This window comes from Ixodes scapularis, unplaced genomic scaffold (assembly GCF_016920785.2).
Source record: "Ixodes scapularis isolate PalLabHiFi unplaced genomic scaffold, ASM1692078v2 PGA_scaffold13__105_contigs__length_92229423, whole genome shotgun sequence".
Classification (NCBI taxonomy): Eukaryota; Metazoa; Arthropoda; class Arachnida; order Ixodida; family Ixodidae; genus Ixodes; species Ixodes scapularis.
Genome location: NW_024609839.1, coordinates 13,945,455 through 13,964,970, shown reverse-complemented (window position 1 = coordinate 13,964,970; position 19,516 = coordinate 13,945,455). Strand labels below are relative to the sequence as shown.

The following is a 19,516-nucleotide window of genomic DNA, read 5'->3' as shown; positions in this document are numbered from 1 at the left end:
CTCGACGCTTAAAGGCTCTGGCCACTTCGAGACATTTTCTGTTTTCGTCTCGTCGGTTCCGATTCCTGTAGCCGAAATTTTGTGGCCCAAGTACAAAACGCTGTTGCTGAAGAAGCGGCACTTTGAAAGTTTCAACTTGAGACCTGCATCTCTCAACGCCTTGAGAACTTGTCGAAGATGCATGACATGTTCGGCTTCCGTTTTGCTGAAGATGATAAGATCGTCAAGATAGCAAAGACAGAAGTCAAATGTTCCCACGACTATTTGCATCAACCGTTGAAACTTCGCAGGAGCGTTGCACAGCCCAAATGGAAGGACATTAAATTCAAAAAGTCCCTGATGTGTGGCAAACGCTGTTTTCTCCCGAGTCCCCGTCGACATCTCCACCTGCCAATATCCTGACGCCAGATCGATGGTGCTGGAATATTTAGCACCGTTCAGGGCTTCGACAGTTTCTTCGATCCTAGGCAGTGGATATGCGTCCTTGTGTGTGACCTCGTTCAGCCGACGGTAATCTACGCAGAAGCGCAAGTTTCCGTCCTTCTTTTTTTCCAGAACGACGGGCGCTGCCCATCGGCTGTTAGAAGGACGAATTACTCCCGTGTTCAGAAGTTCATTCGTTTTCGTGGTCACAACTTCGCGGCGGTTTGGAAGTAAGCAGCGTGGGGATTCTTTGATTGGGCCGGCAGCCCCAGTGTCGATCGAATGCGTCAGAACTGACGTTTTGCCCAAGTCCCAATCACCTTGCTTGAGAAATTACATCCTCGAAGTCAAGAAGCGTACCTTCGATCAGTTTTTGTTGATTGCCCTGGAGGTGTTGTGATGCGGCAAGCTCATCTTGCAGCGAGGTGAATGCCCATTTCTCTCTTTCGGTCTCGTGCCGCCTGCGCGTGCCTCTTGTCAAGTGGAGCAGCGGAGTACTCGCCTTCAAGGTGGTCAAAAGCGTGCAGGGTTCCGAGACTTGTACCCTTGAATAAGGTGGCCAACTCTTCGGAATGGTTGATGACACATACTGGTAGCTTATCGGACACTGCCAACACGCTCCAGGTGACTTCAGCATTCCTTTTCACGAGGAGATCCGGGCGAGGTTCGAGAAGCCCAGTACCGAACTCTGCCGTATTCGGTGAAATGGTCCCGAGAACGATGGTTGCGGTCCTCGGTGGCAGAACCGACGTGACAGAAAGCTGAACTCGTTGGGTCTGTGCACACGGGCTCTCTACTTGTCGTTCGAGTTTTCAATGCTGAAGTCAACACGGAATTGGTGTTTTATTGAAAAGTCCAGTCCCAGGACGAACTCATGTAGGATGCCGGGATTAACAATGACAGGGTGGGTCACCGAGAGATCTGCAACCTCAATGTTTAGTAAACTTGAGGAAGAAAACGAGAAAGGACGGACAAACACAAACTTCCTAGAGTAACGTTTGTGTTTGTCCGTCCTTTCTCGTTTTCTTCCTCAAGTTTACTATCCATACCAACCCGCTCGTTCTGTCCCTCAATGTTTAAGCTGCATGTTCCCCATACTTCGAAGGCGGCGCCGTTAAGGCCAATGACTCCCTCTCGGTGAGTGAACGCAAGGTCAGGGTTGTCGTGCGAGAGCACAAGCCACTTGTCGCCTCGTAAAATGGTCACTGACGACCCGGAGTCGATACGCATGTTCATGAAAATTCCGTCCACTTTCCCCTTCACTGTTACTTGGGGGTGCGGGAGAATTCCCTGATCTCCACGTTCCACAAATGTAGGGTTGTCACTTCGCAGTGGCGCACGCTGGTCAGAGTTTGCACACGATCTTGCGAGGTGGCCAGTACCGCCACACTGAAAACATCCTGGTGGCCTCCTAGGAGTGTTTCCGCGGGGAAAGCTTTGGCTGTGCTCCCGGAAGTGACTCTGCGACTCGATGAAACTGTTCACTCTAGCGCAATGGCATCGCCCGTGGGTCGCGTAGTGGCTTCTGAAGTGTTACCCACGGCGGCGCACAGTATTGGTGTCCCCGTAGTCGCAGACAGATGCCCAATGGATGTTAGTCTTGAGGCTTTCCCAAGAGCTTTCTCAAATGTTGCAGGGTCAGCGGCGAGGACTTTGTCACGCAGCTTGGATTGGAGACCCACAATAAACTGGTCCAGTATCATCGGGTCGCCCACCTGTAGTGACACCTCAGAATAAGCCTGTCCAAAGAGGTCCACGAGGTCGTAGGCCTAGACGTCTAGGGCTTCTGTGGGTTGATGACCGCGGGACCGAAACTGTGCCATTAGACACAGCACGCTGGCCCGCCGACGCCAAACGAAGTGTCAACGCCTTCACTAGTGCGGGAAAAGTGGCCTTGTCTTGGTCGGGAAGATGCTGGAAGACGCGGAAGGCCAATCCTCGGAGGCGTGTCGGCAGGTACACCAACTTTTTGGCGTCGTCCCAACCGTTGGCTGCCGCGCAACTGGAGAAGAGCTTTGCCTATGACTCAAAGCTTCCCTCACCGGTGAAGACGTCCGGGAGAACGGGATGTACAGGTTTGGTGGCCATCCCACCGCTGCCACCAATTGTAACGTGATGGCCAAGAAGCGACAGCGTTCGGTCTTAGGCTACCATTTTTTTATATATGTCCGCGTTCCCCTGGCGCGCGCTTCTTCTCCTTCGCCGTGGCGATACTAGCGATCATCACACTCCTGTCGCGCAGGAAGTCTCGTATAAAGTTCAGAGTTCTTCCACGGATGCCGCATGCTTTTGCCTCCCGGACGACTGCCCAGTGCGGCACTGAATCAAACGCCTTGCGTATGTCCAGAGCGACCCCGAGCCGTGGGTCTTGTTTGTCTTTTTCAGCCAGCACCTCCTCGTAGAGCAACCTGAGGCTATCTTGCGTGCCCATTACTTCGCGAAAGCCCGTTTGCCGGGGATCCCGGCGTTCGTGTTTTTCCAAATACCATTGTATCCTTCTGAGCACGAATTTCTCAATCGTCTTACAGATATTAGATATTAGAGATACAGGTCCCATATTTTCAATGCGATCAAGCAGTTTGCCCGGCTTGGGTATTGGGGTGACCCACGAGAGTTTCCAGGCTCTCGGTAGCCTACCCTCTTCCGATACTGTGTTGTATTTGTCGAGCAGTTTCTGCTTCGATTCTTCCGGTAGGTTTCTTAGAGCTTGGTGCGTTACCCCGTCCGGGCCAGGAGCACTACCGGTCTTCGCCGAGTAGATTGCCTCGATTAGTTCTCCCATATTTAGTGGGTTTTCCATTCCTTCCTCTTCTGGCGTGCGGGTGTTCATTGCAACCGGTCTCTGGTTTGCGCTATCTTCTTCTTGGGCCGCAGGACTGCTACTGCTGCCCAGCCTTTCTTCGTCTCTGGGTTCCTTTCGCTCGGTCTTGGGGTAGTTGCTATGGTCGGGTTCGTGTAGAAACTATAGCAGGGGAACGTTAGGTTCGGGGTTCGTGTTTCTTGAAGAAGAAGCACATCCGGCGGCGGCTGTCTCTCGAATCTGAACCTCAGCTCTGCACTTTTGGTCGAAAATGTGCAGGAATTCCATTGGACAATGCGGGTCTGTTCCGTGGTGGCCTGTCCTGTACTGCTATGGGAGTTACTTCCCATGTCGCAGCAACGCCAGCTCCTTCTTGATCTCTCCGATGGCCTCGAAGATCATCTTGAAGCCGATGTGTACGTCGTTCTTGAATTTATTCATCGCTCTCTCGGCGTCGAAGTCTGACGCCTGCTGACTTGGCTGCTGTCGTTTGTAGATTTCGCTCATTCCGGTGTCCATGTCGGACGCTCGTCTTGATCGTTTTTCCCCGATGCCTTGAGTCGCTCCGTGATGGCCTTGGCAGCTGCAGCGTAACTCTATTTTGCGCCGGAGGTGTGGGTGTCATCTTCTTTTTGTCCGGAATTATTTTTGGACAGTCGTTACTGGTGGCCGGATGTGGGCCGTCGCAGTTATGACATTTTAATTCACGATCGCACTCGTCCATTCCTTCGTCGTGCACGTTCCCGCACTGACCGCACCTTCGTTCTTTGCGAAAGCAGATATCCGCCTTATGCCCGAGCTCGTGACAGCTAAAGCACCCGTTCGGGCGCGGGCGGTATTCTTTCACGCTCAATATTGCTTGGCAGAAGACGACCTTCTTCTGCAGTTTGTTACCTTCGAAGGTAACTAACACTGCGCTTGTGCCTTTACCCATAAGTTGGGCGGCGATAATCCTTGCCTTGTCGCATTTCATGTCTGCGAGCAACGTCTCTGGTGTCTCTTAACCTGTTGTCTCCCGGGGAATATATGACAACGCGGATCTGGTTCTTCTCTATTGCTCTGTAGGGGCAAACTGCATACTGCTTGCCGTTCTTCTTTATTGCGTTAAGCCGTAGCAGCTTTTCTGCCGTGCCTTCTTCTCGCGTAGTGAGCGCGATAGTGTTGGTCTTTGTCTGATACTGGATTTTGAAATCCTCTTGGCTTTCGATTCCTGCCGTTTCCGCGGCCTGCCTGATGTCCCTGGCTCTGAAGCCATTTACTGCTTCCTTACATACCGGCTTAAGGACAATGGCCCTGGTAGTTTTACTCTCTGGCCTCTCATCGATGGACATAGCAGCGGCTTTCTTCTCAGGTTCTTCGATAGACGTCAGTGAGCGTTTACGGCGGCGCCTGTTCTGGACTGGTGTCCAGGAGTTGTCCTCCATAATTTCCGCCAAAAGGGTGGCTTCTGTCCCATTATGTTTAGCATTCTGGCTTTTTAACGGGGTCTTTGTCAATTGTGCTGCTTGAGCTATCGTGGTATATTCTTGTCCAAGGCTTGAGCTCACCTTTTCTGCTGCGGCTGGTTGCACGCCTTTTCCTTGCTGTGCGGTCGCGAGGTAGGTCAAGAAGCTCACAAAGAGCCTTTCCATATCTTCCCTCGCAACTCCAAATTCGTTCAATATGCCGAGGGTGTTCTTGTCCAGTAAAATTTAAAGCCCTTCCGTCGATGGGCCCGCCGTGGTCGCGGTTGTTCCTGTAGAGGCAGCCTAAGGTTTCGTGCCTCGCATTCCAGACGCTAGGTTTAGCGAGGTGTCCATAGTCTCGGGTTCCATATTCAACAAACTGGCCCCTCCCGGATCCAAAATCGACGGTCGGAGGGTGGCGGAGGGTTCCCCTTGATGAATGGGGCTCTTTACCGGGGCGCGAGTGCCTTTTAATCTCGGACTTATAAACATATGTCGGCGGAGCTAGGAAAAACACGTCCGTAAGAACGAGCGCTTCGTCGCCGTCCTCGGTATGAAGTCTGCGTGAGTCATGCCGTTGGTTTCTCGGCTCGTTGCTGCCTGTTCCTCAGAAAATCTCTAGGGGCTGCCGTGCAAACCGTCACGACCTGCCCGTCTGGGAGGTTTGTCATGTGCGATTTCTTTGTTATGGGAAATGAATGGGCGCGTCATTTGTGTTTATGCACCAAATCAGGCTAAGGAGCGCCTGTTCTTTTTTTCTTTTAAACGTTTACCAACATCGCCAGCCCGACCGCTTTCTCATTATTTTGGGTGACTTTAACTGTGTCTGCCGAGCTGAGGACAGGTCCAGCAGGACGCGCTATAGGAATGCCAGTACCCTAGAATTAAATAACATCATTGAAGGTTTTGTTCTCGAAGACGTTTGCATGTTGTGTGCCGCGGTCAAACTGTACGCACTTTCAGGGAGCCAGTCGCGCTAGACTGGACCTGGCGTATATCTCATCGGATGTAGTGTATTCATGTCGGGGTTATTCTGTAGACTACGTTGCTTTTAGCGATCACTGCCTTGTAACATTTCAATTAGGTAAAAAAAAGAGTGATCCGATTCCTCATAGGAATTAGGAAATTGAATGCAAAACTTCTGAAGGGTGAACTATTTTTTTTCTAGTATTAAGACAATTTGGTGCGACGTGCAACTGAAAGGAGGCAGGGCAGGCGAGCGCTGGGAGACATTTAAACAGGAGGTGAAATTAACTGCACTTGAAAGAACATGTATCCTCAAGTATCAGTAGAAGAATCAAGAATCGGAGTATCGGAAAAACTTAGACAAACTGCTACAGGAAGAATGCCTAGTACCTGGCGTTTTCATTAAGGATATTAACCACTTCAAAGCCAAACTCGAGAGTCTTGACCGCGACCGATTCAAGGGGGCGGCAATAGGGGCGCGTTCAGAGCGTCTCTTGGTTGGAGAGCAGCGGACAAAAAGAATGGTGGCGGCGGAAAAGAAATACGCGCGAACTAATGATGTAGTCGAAATAGAACACCTTGGGATGTTGTCCAGCAATAAAACTCATATCGAAGAGGCGTTTCTTGAACACTATAAGAAGTTGTCTAGTTGTAGCGCCTTACCACTCTCAGGATTTATAGGCGACTTTTCGCCTCTACTGCCAAAGGTTGACGTAATCGATAAGGACTTTTTAAACGAACCCATCAGCTTGTCAGAGGTAACAAAATCGATAGATGCCTTAAAACGCGGAAAATCGCCAGGCCCAGATGGTTTAACTGCTGGTTTTTACAAAACATTTAAACATGAAATTCCATAGAAAAAATCGTAACGGTGCAGGCGAACTGGTGAGACGTCGTCCTGTCTATTTTCTGTCCCTTCTACGCTTTGATACTTCTTCTCTACCCCAGTCTCAGGTTATTTCAACATGATGAAATTCCATCCGTGTTACTCGAAGTTTTCACCGAGGCATATGAAAGAAAAGTTCTCCCCCCCCTCCTTTTCACACACACACACACACAGTGTTAATCCCAAAATGTGACGACCGCGTTAAGCTTCGCAGTGTTAACTTCTACCGTCCAATAAGCCTTACTAATGTTTACTATAAAATATTATTGAAAGTCCTAGCTCGCCGTTTGCGGCGTGTGATAACGAGTCTTGTTGGGCCTTGTGCAACACATAAGGTAGGACTATTTGACCAACCTTCATGTTGCGCGCAGTATCTTGGAGTGTTGTGACAGTGAGCTGCGCAAAGTTGCTATGTCACAAGTTAACTTGTAAAAGGCCTTCGTCCGGGCGTCTCATGACGTTCTAAGCCAAATTTTGAAGCATATCGATATAGGACCCATTATATTTGAAGGTGTGCAAATGGCATATTACAATTGCACAACGAGTCTTATATTTAATGAGCGAGTCAGTGAACGCGTTCCTGTAAAATATCTGGTTAGGCAAGGCTGTCCGCTTTCGACATTTCTGTTTGCATTGCATATTGAACCATACTGTTTGAATGTCATTCAGAGTGATCATTTTCGCGGTTTTACTTTGAATGCGCGTGAGGTTCGCATTTTGGCTTATGCGGATGACATTGCTATTTTTTGCACAGATAAGGAGAGCATTGAAAAGGCCGTTGGAATCACCAAATTTTTTGTTCTCGGACCGGATGTTCCGTGAACTGGGCTAAATGTTCGAGTTTTTAGCGCGGCCGATAGGTATCGAAGCCAAAATTTCTCGCTCACGTTGCGTGGTCAACCCTTGCCACCCGTTACCTTGGCGTACCTTTGGAATACAACCGTGACAGCACAGGTCTGTGGAGCGAAGAGACTGATAGGCTGCGCGAGAAAGCGGCCCCCAGTGCCATTTGTCTATTTTCGTGAGAGCTAGTGTGTAATTTATTTTTTGTCGCAAAGCTGTGGTATCTTCTACAGGCCTTGCATTGTTCTCGATTTGACATTCAGAATCTGCATCGTGTGTTCGCTGTATATGTGTGGGCGTCTAACTGGGAGCGTGCCAGCCCAATGAATTTGTTTCGAGTAAACGTGTTTTTTGTGTGACAATTCAGGGTCCTGAAAGCAGTCCAAAAAGTCGAAGTGTGACCAAACTTCTTTTTCTTTTACAGGGTGCGGGCATTTCGGCCCTAAATTGCGGAGCAAGTGCCAGAGTTAAGCTTCGATGCCTGGTTGTTGGCTTGTCACCTTGCTTCTTTGGATACAGAAACAATTGTATGAATTAGATGTCACTTGCGGTTGTTCAGCTGTAACGTGGAATTTGTGACTCATACCTGGCTCTTTGCCAAATATGTTGACAACAGGTAAAAAGAAAACGAGCCAAACTTGACATTTCTATATCAAATTAGGGCCAAATATAAGCGCCTTGGTGCAAAGTTTATTAGGCCCAAGTAATGTATCTAGGGTTGCCAAACTTGAGCCAAGTTAGGCTTTATTATGGCGTGCTGCTTGGGTTGTGAATGTTTCATTAGTGGTCGAAATGAATTAAGAGATTCAATCGCGGGAGGGTGTTTAAGTATTTCCGATATTACAGGATGAAATTGTATATAATCCTTTTGTAGCGCTTTGACTGCGCGTATGCAACTCGAAGTTCGCGTGACGCCATATCATCACTGAAGGTGGAAGGTTTGGGTTGGCATGAGACAACCTAAAGACCTTTCTGCCGCTCCGGAGTTCACAGTGATAGCAACAGAGGTAGCAAGTGACGAAAGGGTGAACTACCGGGATAGATTTCACCTGGCGAACATATGCCAACACAAGATATTATAACTAGGGTTCCTCGTTTTCGGTTTCTATTTTTTTTTTCAAAATTCGGCGTACTTTTCTTAGTGTTTATTTTAAAATTCAAGTTTTGGTTTTTTTCGGCGTATATTTATGCCCACAAAATTTTATCGGCGTTTTTCGGTGAATATACAATAAACACCAACATTCACCGGATCAGATGATCCTTGTTGCTCTGATATTTGTGATCATTCAAAGAATAACGGCACAGATACATTGAAAAAGAAATGGACACTTTATTTGGCAAATATGCGCAACTATAAAAGAAAAAAGAAAAAAACAGAAGTACAGACAAGTCATATATAAAGCCTATTTCCAAAAAAAAAAATGGAACTTTACCGTCTGTACGTCAAAATTACGTGATCTTATTATATTACACACACATGTACATTCCCAAGTTTTCCTCGTTGATCCGCACTGTTTCTTCCCTGTTAATATGACCCTGAGCTTCGAGAATGCCCTCACAACGCTAACACTGGACACTGGCAGGCTGAGGAGATGAAGAGCTGCCTGAGCCAAAATCAGCCAGTCAACCAATTGTGACCGCCAAAAAAGACACGGTGCGACGTTTTGAAGCACAACATAACATGCAGAGCTTGCATCAAGTCAGTCTTCTTTACAATGAGTTAAAAAAACACGCTTGTATATGGGGAGTCATGGGGCATTTCAGACTTCACGTTCGGATCGATGATGCGGCACTTTCAAACCAAAACGTCGTGATGGCATCCGTGTATCCCATAAATTCGGGCACATTTCGATAGACACTGTCGTTCTACTTTTTCGCCACGGCTCTGCGGTACGACTGGAAGGTCAAAGTGAGCGTTTCCGCTTAAAACTGAATTTTAGAAAATGAATGCGACGTATTTTTATCGGTTTCAATCGAAAATGCCGCGTCTAAAAACTGACCGTTTTCGGTTAAAACCGAATTTCCGAAAATGAATTCGGCGTACTTTTATCGGTTTTTATCGGTTTAAACCAAAAAAGCCGAACCCTAATTATAACTAGTGTCACATGCATCGATGTGAGTGGGAGAACAGGATCTTACACTAGTGATAAACTGCCTCTTTGATTGAAACCATTCGGCTTCCTTTACACCAACACTATGGTAGGGACGGTTATTGAGAAAAATAAATGATAAGCTCTAAGGTTTCACTGGAACGTCAAACAAATTTATCGGAAAATCAAATGGCTAACTATAGGCAGTCCAGTGGTAGAAACTGAACCCTGAGCCTCTGCGTGGAAATCAAGTGTGAAGTTGGCTGAACATCTATAATTATAGAACAAAATCGGTCAATAACTTAGTCATTCAACAAAGTTCACCTGATGCAAAGGTTTTAGCGATCTAATATTTTTCTTTTTATACCTGGGGGGCGGAAGAAGTCATGCTGAATTACCCTTTTAAATAAGGCACACGTAAGTGCCGACTGAACTTTATTAACATTATAGGCTCCAAGCGCCATGAGGTAGGCAGCGTGGGCGTTCGACACTTCTCCGACAAGCTGAAAAAGGCGTATGCCGAGGCGTAGGCATAACCATGCCAGTTGTCTTCCTTCGTTTCCGTGTACACCAGGAGGCAGCTGAAATAAAGCAAACATCACCTTGTTCTTACCACAGTATAAAAACAGCAACAACAACATTAGTTCTCCGAACTTATTTGAGGCGACAAAACGATGAAGACGCTTTTGAGGTTTGAGTTGAAATGAAATATGAATTTTGTAGTTGCCTAACTGATTGGTCGGCACCTCAGGTTGACATTGAGCAGAACATGAGGCGACTAATCTTACTTTAACTTAATCTGGTTTGCTTTTCTTCCTTTTCAAATATTTTGGAACCAACCAGTTTTTGTTTGTAGTGTTTTCTTCTCGCATTTAAGGAGTTTTTTTATTTCTGTATTTGAAATAGAAGATTCGATACTACATGATCGAGCGAATGAGATGTGTTATTTATATCCTAATAAATGCTCCTATTGCAGTCGTTATCTTTGTGGTATATTTCGAGAGTTCGATGACTAAATTCTATTACTAACCTAATAACTCTTACACGATAATCATGAACCACTCGAGCTTACTTCCAATAAAAGTTATTGTTATGTTTTGTTGTGTTCGTCCGTTTTTTTATCGTTCCCCATATCAGGGTTTACGAGATGTCCTGCTCAACATTCTTGTTTGGTGCGTACAGCCGCAGGCGATATGAACCATCAACCGGTCCGTGCTATCAGCGCCATGAGGCGGCTGCCATGGCGGCTCGCTTTCTTATCGCGCTCTTCGCCGAGATTAAGCGCTTGGATCGAGCGCTGTTCTCAGCTCTGCTGCTACTCCCCGCAGAAAGCGCGAGGATTTCCGAAGGAGCCTTTCAGACGCTATCGGTAGACAATATGATTTTAGTAATTTTTTTATATGTGCTGAACCGGAAAGCTGCGGAACAATTCAAAAAGTAACTTATCCTTTCCGTTTCTTAAAAAGAACAGTTATTAGTGTTCGCAGTTATTATACTTCGTTTCAGCTTCGGTCCGAGCGCCGCCGATGTTATGAGCCGAAGGGCCAAACAAACAGCGAAAGAGGCACAACTTCATGGCGTGCTTTCTGCAGTTGATAGGACCAGCCGGAATTCGCCGTTTCTCTGTGCCTGCTCCTTTGCGGGGAGGCGCTGCGAGCGGCCGCAGGTGCAAGACGTGTGTTACATGGCTCCGCTCACTAATCAGTTTTTCCTGAGGTCATCTGCTTGATTGTGCCACTATTTCTACGCTACCGCACGGCGGAAGTGGTGCGGAACATTTGGATACCATTTTTTCGGTGTTCGACCCGTTTTTCGCCGAGAAACTTCGATTTCCCTAGCCGAAGCGGGGCGTCGCCTCGCTAAGCCTAACAGTACTATATGGCCACACCGAGTGGAAACCCTTCGAGTCCTCCGGAGTCCAAGTGGGACCAGACTGCCAGGCAGGGATTACCACACACACCGGTAAGCTCTACTCACTCTTGCGTCATCATGGACGGAGACGAGATTTCGCCGGAAGATTTCCACGCGCCTAACAGCGGCTGGCAAGACGCAATCAAGAAAGCATATGCGAGGCGCAGGGTGCAAAACGCAGCGGTGCAGCCCCGCCAGAATCAACTCGAGACGACTGGCCTAGCGCCCAAAAGAGCAGCTAGAGGAAAGAAAACCCCGAGGCTTCCCAAGCTACCGGAAGATGACGTCCGGGTGGTCTTTCGATTGCGCGGGGGCATTCAACTAAAACCGGGGGACTGCGTGACGCTACAGCGTAGCATACAACTAGCGGTGGACGTGACTGGCGGCATGGCAGCTAGGGACACCTTTCGGCTAAACGAGCACCTAAACACGCTTCTTATAGCACCCCGAGCCCCGAAAACGCCACGCGCTAGTCAACTGACGAAGTACACGTACCGAGAGAAGGAATGGGAAGTCGCCGCCTACGTCGTTCCTCCCGACAACACCCAACGAGGCGTCATTCAAGGCGTACCGCAGGAAGACTCCGAGCAAGACATTCTAGAGAATCTCGTTCACAGCAGAAACCCCTCCGTACTACATGGGACGCTCACACTCCGTCCTCATTCTCTTCGAGGGTGACCGTGTACCCTTTTGGGTGCGGTACGAGAACGTTGTCTTTCGATGTTACATCTATAGAAAGAAGGTAGAGATTTGCGCAACCTGCGGCAGCGTGGGACACAGGGGGGATGTCTGCCCCAACCCTACAGATCGCCGCTGCAACGCGTGCTACGCGCTCAACCCGGCACCCACTCACGATTGCCTACCATCCTGTGGGATATGCGGCAAGAGTCATCCGACGGGGGATAAGAAATGCAAGCTTCTTTACAAGATGCCGCACATCCTAGTCAAGCGCAAGTGGGACCGTCTCCAACAGGCTGCGGAACAGCGCACGCCATTCCAGCCGAATTCAATCGACTTCCCTCCTCTCCCTCCCGCGTCACGGTCGTGGAGCCGCACGCCAGCGAAGCGGCAAAACCCGCGGAAGCCTAGCAGAAGCCGCTCCCGGTCCCGACAAAGGGTTGGAGGGGATCAAACCGTTCAATGGGGTGCGCCGCCCGCCAGCGAGCCGACGCGCGAGAGCAAGGACAAGACGGCCAACAACTCGAGAAACTCGGACTTGAACGATCTTCGCAGGATGGTTACCGACTCGAACGGACGGAGCAGGAATGCGCCAACCTTCGACACCAGTTGCAAGCCGGGACGACACCCCCGACACCAGATCCAGCAGCAACGTCCCCACCTGTCAAGCGCAAGATGGCGACACGATCCAAATCACCTGCACCTGCGAGAGAGGGAGGCTCTTCGGCCCCCGTCCGTTCAACAGGAAATCCACCAAGCCTTTGCCGAAGTGCTGCAGAACCGAACATGGCTCGCCAGTCTCGCCTCACAACTCGACCGCCTCCGGGCGACACCACCTCACCCGCACGAGCACCGTGCGTAAATCCAAAACCTACATCGTCTGGCAGTGCAACTGTCGCGGTTACGGCAAGAAACGCGGATACTTCCAACAACACATAAATGCACTCCCCGTCGAAGACCGACCGGACGTGATTGCGCTGCAAGAGCCAAGGCGCCTAGCCAAGCTCTCGGGCTACGTGACGTTCGGGTGCGACAAATCGGAGAAGACGCAAGTCAAGACACTGGTCAAGAGAAACGCTCCGGTAATCCTCCATGACACTGGCATCTCGACCATCGACCATCTCCTGATCGAGATCATCGCCCCCAAGATTGCGGACACCCGCAGTCTTTTCGTGCTGAACATCTATAGCGGTCCTCGTTCCAAGCACAAGTTTGCCAAGCTATTCCGCGCGGCGCTGGACATCGCCCGGAAACAGCCTCTCCTCGTCGTGGGAGATTTTAACGCACCACACCCGGCCTGGGGATACGGGACGGAAAGCGTTAAGGGCAGGAATCTCTGGACAGATACCCACGAGTCCGGCCTCTCGCTGCTCACCGACCCGGACCAACCCACCCGGCGGGGGAACATCCGACAAAACGACACCCCGCCGGACCTCGCCTTTACGAAGCACGTCAAGGAGGTAATATGGAGCAACACGGGAGAAGACCTTGGAAGCGACCACTTTGTTGTCCGCATCGATGCGACGGCTGGCCCGACTCAACGCAGGGGCAAACCTTGCACGGTCGTTGAGTGGGACAAGTTCCGCTCGCTTCTCGAGGAAGAGCACGTCGACGAAATCCGGGACATCGACCTCTGGTCAAACTGGATCCGCACCACAGCTGACCACGCCACCAAGGTGATTCCCGAAGACGGATGGTCTCGACGCGGCGGATAGCCGCCTTCTCCACCTCTGGGAAGCCAAGACACAGCTCGAGACACGACTTCTCACACAGAAGAAGAACAGATCGCTTCGCCGACGCATCGCTCAGCTTAGCCGCACTATCGAAGAGCACGCCGAGCTCGTCTGTCAACAGCAATGGCAAGATCTATGTGACAGCTTCGACGGGCAGCCCAACGTGCCAAAAACGTGGAATATCATTCGACACCTCCTCGACCCGGGAGGCAACAAGGCCGCGCAACATAACCGTATGTGCGAGATCCTCCGAAGAAGCGGAAATTCCGAAGAGGACCTCATCGACTTGGTCCGCCAAAGATATTTGGGAGACACGCCGCCCCGCTCGCCCACCCTCTACGCGGGAAGCCCTAACGAGGTACTGGACGCCGATTTCACAACCCTCAAAGTGACCGCTGGCATCCGCGACCTCAAAACGAAGTTCGCTCCCGGTCCCGACGAAGTCACAAACAAGATGCTCCGACACCTTCAACACGACATGGTCGACAAGCTCACGGCTTACTTCAACAGGTGCTGGCACGACGGAAAGATTCCTCCGGCCTGGAAGACGGCGAGGGTGGTGATGATTCCCAAGCCCGGAAAGAAGTCTTCCATCGACGCGCGGCGTCCCATCTCGCTCACCTCGTGTGTCGGGAAACTCATGGAGCATGTCGTACTGAACCGACTAAACAGGTTCATGGAAGATCGAGCTCTCTACCCGCACATGATGGTGGGCTTCAGACCACACCTCTCGACGCAAGATGTCATGTTGCGTCTCAAACACCAGATCATAGACGGAGAGGGCTGCTCTAGGCTGGACACGCGGGCCGTGCTCGGCCTGGACCTTACCAAAGCCTTCGACAACATCAAGCACAACGCGGTCCTGGCTGGCCTGGAGCAGCTGGGGGTTGGAGCCCGGACGTATGCCTACATCCAAGACTTTCTCACGAACCGCACAGCCCGAATCTCGATCGGCGGTGCCACCTCTGAAGAGATTCCCATGGGCGTCAGGGGCACCCCCCAGGGCTCTGTCCTGTCTCCTTTCCTATTTAATACGGCCATGCTGGGCCTCCCGGAGCGCCTGGAAGCCATCGGCGGCCTTCAGCACAGCATCTACGCGGACGACATTACGCTGTGGGTGGCTGGCGGCAGCGATGGCCAAATCCAGGACACGCTTCAAGCGGCGATCGACGCGGTCGAAGACTACGTGACGCCTCGAGGCCTCGTCTGCTCGCCCCAGAAGTCAGAGCTCCTCCTCCTCAAACCGGTTCGAGCTAAACAGCTCCCTTCAGACATCGAGCTGTACTCGCGGGGAGTCCGAATTCCGGCGGTTAAGAGCATCCGGGTTCTCGGGCTTCGCATCCAAGCGGACGGCAACAATTACGAGACGATCAACTCGCTCAAGGCTACGACCTCCCAGATCACACGACTCATCTCGCGGATCTCCGGCCGTAGATTTGGCATGAGAGAACGTAACCTGGTCCGACTGGTACGTGCCTTCGTCGTCAGCAAGATGGCATACGTCCTCCCGTTCCTTCGTCTCGCGGTAGCAGAGAAGACCAAGCTCGACTGTCTTATTCGCAAGTCGTACAAGAGGGCGTTGGGTCTAGCCGACTCCACTTCGAACGACCGTTTCGCGGCCCTCGGCATCCACAACACGGTGGACGAGATCGTGGAAGCTCAACGCCCATCTCAAATGGAACGTCTCACGAGAAGTGCGACAGGTCGCCATATCCTCCGCAGCCTAGGCATTCGCTACGACAATCAGACTGGGCCCAAGTGCGCCGTTCCCACGCAGGTCCGGACCGCGCTCCTCATCCAACCCATCCCGAGGCACATGCACCCGATACACCACGAGGGTCGCAGGAGTGCGCGTGTTCGGGCTCTACACTCCCTCCTCAGCAAGGAACGTGACGTCTACTACGGAGATGCAGCCGACTACGGCACCGGCAAGATGGTCTCTGCTGTAACCGATGCCGGGGGGTCCCTCGTCTCGAGCTGCAGCATTGACACTACGGATCCGGGAACGGCAGAAGAGGTGGCCATCGCCCTCGCTCTCCACACGTACAAGGCGCGCTTTGTTGTGAGCGATTCACAACGGGCCATCCGACAGTTTGCCAAGGGTCGTGTATCGCCACAAGCAGTCAAAATTCTGCGCGGGTTCGCCCCCGCGACGTCTCCCATCAAGCTGATCTGGACCCCAGCTCACTCGTCTCTTCCCGGTAACGAGAAGGCTCACAGCGCAGCCCGAGGATTGATTGGCCGGGCGGGCGTAAGGCTGGACCCCTCCACCACGTCGTTGGCGGGGAGACACGGGCTGGTCACATTCCGGGACGTCCTCAACTACTACGCGGGCGATCGCGCTCGCTACCCGCCGGCGCACGCCGCGCTGGACAAGGCATCGACGGTGGCCTGGCGACGCTTGCAGACGAACTCCTACCCGAACCCTTCCACGCTCCACAAGCGGTACCCGGACCGCTACTCCCCCAAGTGCAAGCTCTGTGGAGCGAAGGCGAACCTGCGGCACATGCTGTGGGAGTGCGCACGACTCGATCAATCGAAGTATCCCAAGATCTCCGCAGTCACCAGTCAAGACGACTGGGACGCTTTCCTCAAGGCCTCATCACAGGAGTTCCAAGAAGCCGTTGTCCGTTGGGCCGAGGACGCCGCCAAGATCCAGGGGATCCAAACCGCCGTCTGAGGAAGACGACCGGGGAAGGCGACCCCTCGCGGGGCAGCTGACACCGATCGCCTAACACTCCATCCGGGCAAATAAAGATTTATTACTACTACTACGGCTCCTCTGCCGGCTAGTTCTATAATGCGAAGAGAGCACGCCATGACGCTGCGCTTTTGGTGCTGTATGATTGGCCCTTCGGCTCATAACACAGGCCGCGCTCGGACCGAAGTTGAAACGAAGTATAGCGTTCACTCATGAATGAAAAAAGCGGTTGAGTCACTGAGAAACCATGCCGAAGAACGTCCGCTCTAGTTCACGTACAATGTGCAAATCATTTGCCGGCAATTACGGAGGCACGGCGCCCAGAAAAAGCAATGCCGAAATCGAAACCCACTTCCACGCTTTCTGCGGGGAGTGGCATCAGAGCTGAGAACAGCGCTTTATGTAAGCGCTTAATCTCGGCGAAGCGAGCGTTAAGAATGCGAGCCGCCACGGCAGCCGCGTCAAGGCGCTGATAGCGCGCACCGGTCGACGGTCCGCCGTTCACCTTCATGTCGCCTGCGAGTGTACATGCGTCTGTCCGTACGCGGCGGCAGGTTGAAGCGGCATTGCTGCGTGGCGTGGACGGCACCACGAACACGAACCTCGAAATGGGGCGCTCAACAAACATCCGTCTGTGTGCGCTGATCCAGCAAATCATTATTTGCCCGTTGGCTTTGTACTAAACACTGCACAACCTTACCAACCACGGTCGCGATGTTCCGGGAGAAGGAGCGGGTTTGCGGTGATCTTACTTCGGTGAAGGCGGACTTTGACCTAACACTCCGCGGTCGCATTTCAGGATATGGGGGCGTTCGCTGACCTCGTGATATCTGGATGGGTTATTTGCTTAGGTTATCTTTCAGACAGTGTTTTTGGTGCGAACGAACGTTTTTTGCAAGCAAAACAAAGTTTCATTCCTTCCCTTTCGCACGCGTGTACAACGATGTTGGGGTCGCGGAAACGGGCAAGGAAATGCGCAAACAAAGAGAAGTGACAATTCCCCTCCTTTCTTTTACTTTGTCACTGACGTCCTCCAACTGCAAGGTCCATGGCCTCGTCATTAGGGTCGAATGAATGTTTGCGAATCGAGGAGTCTGCGTATGGAATTAGCAAAAAAGAACGATCACTCGTCTTTTTTTTTTTTTAATGCAATAGTGTTTAGGAGTTTTTCTCGCAGAAAATCCGGCGTCGGCGTCGATGTCGGTGTCGGCGTAGTCGTCGGTGGGATAAAATATCCCATAATGCAACACGCGCAGACACATGCGTCACACGTGGCTGCGCGCGTTGCAATATGAGATTTACCTGCTAAGTTTAGCGGGACAATTTCCCCGCCAAATATAGGAAACAAATTCACCCGCTAAATTTAGCAGAAACGTTTCCCGCCAAATCCAACGGAAACTTTTTGCCGCCAAATGTAACGGGTGGATAGGGTAATGACGTTCAAGCTGTGTGACGTCATGTGACATGTCACGCTACCGACTAGACCACGCACACACGCTTGTCCCGTTTGGCAACGAGCACGCATTTACATAACAAGGCTTTACGAACGGAACCCGATAACGCTATCGCGTTCCGTGGCGAAGCTTAAGAGACCTGCAAGCTTTTTTATGGAAATCGATATTCCGGTGACTGAGACTTTTACGGTAAATAAAAGAGCGCCCGCGGTGGACGAGGAGGAGAAGGAAGGGGAGTGAATGCAGGGATATGAAATCCCTGCGTCTTCGTAGAGCAGCGGAGGTTACGAGCGCACTACTCCAATCAAGAAGTCCCGGGAGCACAACGTCTCGGCCCTCGACCCCTCTCATTGGACGTTCTTTGCGTGTCCTCCGGTCAATGCGCTTCTAGTCTGTATGTACGCATCTGCGTGTCTCTTAACCTTCGACCGCGCCCTGACGTACGATTACACCGAGGGTAGAAATACCAACTACTAACTTGGGACCATCATAATAGTTCGCGAATGCGAAAAAAGCAAAAAAAGACGCGTCCTACGGAGTAAAAGGAAGATGTCGTTCCTTCCTGATTCGACAGTCTTAGGTACAACATAGATATAAAATATTGGGAAAAAAACTTAATATAATAATATTTACTGATTACATTGTCTCCAGTCAAATCCTGAGCAAGCACCCGTTTAAAATTTAAAGATAATCATTTAAAACTGAAATGGGGCATGGGCGCTCTTTCGGCCAACAACACGGAAATATTGTCACGGGTGGTGACAAAAAAACAATAAATAAACAGGAAGAAATAAACGTTTATTATGGCGAACTTGTGCCAAAAATAAAAGGGTACAAAAGATAACAAAAGAGCGTCGCGAGCGTCGAAGTCGGCGTAACAGCAGAGTCGAATGCTGGGGCGAGACTGACTCCGGTTCGCCACGCGGAGCCCCTTTTGTACATGCGTAAGCTTCTGGAATAATTGGCGACGCGTAGGACATGCGGACGCCGAACACGCCAACAGCATTCTCAAATTTATCAGAACACTAAATTGCAGGAATAACAAAAGGTGCGTCGCTCCCAGGAATCGAACCCTCGCTTTTCACGTGGGAGGCAGGCACGATAACCGTTAGACCACACGCGCGCTGCCTCCTTGGCCAGCTGCGCGCGCGGCAATATATGGCTTTTGTGTATTTTTAGAATGTTACAAAATTGAGGGGTTGGCGCTTATTGTGGAATGGGCGGATGCTCGGTATTTTACGGTCGCGTAATCGGAACTATGGACTCTGCCACTTTGTCTTAACCATTGTTCGATGCAGTCTCTAAAAATACACGCTCCCTCCTACACTGAATACTCCCCTTAAGAATAGCATAGAGCTTATTTGAATCGCAATATATTCTTTTCGTAATGAGTTTATTAGAAATAAATAAAGGAATGAGTTAAAAGCAGTTTATTTCTATGCTGATGCTGCGCATTATTTGTTTATATGTTTCTATGCTGATGCTGCGTATTTTTTAATATTATGCGTTATAGAATAAAACTGCAAGAAAGCAAGGGGCTGCGTCAAGCTGTTAAAAAGCGTTTTTCTGTCGTTTCCGCTATTCGT

General features: G+C 50.7%; 1 protein-coding gene across 1 annotated transcript; it reads left to right on the top strand.

Annotated features, from left to right (window-relative positions):
* Positions 1-12,629: 12,629 nt before the first annotated feature.
* LOC115315946 lies at positions 12,630-16,455 on the top strand. Its single transcript, XM_040214474.1, is given in 2 exon segments — positions 12,630-13,733; positions 13,735-16,455. Coding segments are annotated over 2 exon segments (3,825 nt in total).
* The last annotated feature ends 3,061 nt before the right edge of the window (positions 16,456-19,516 follow it).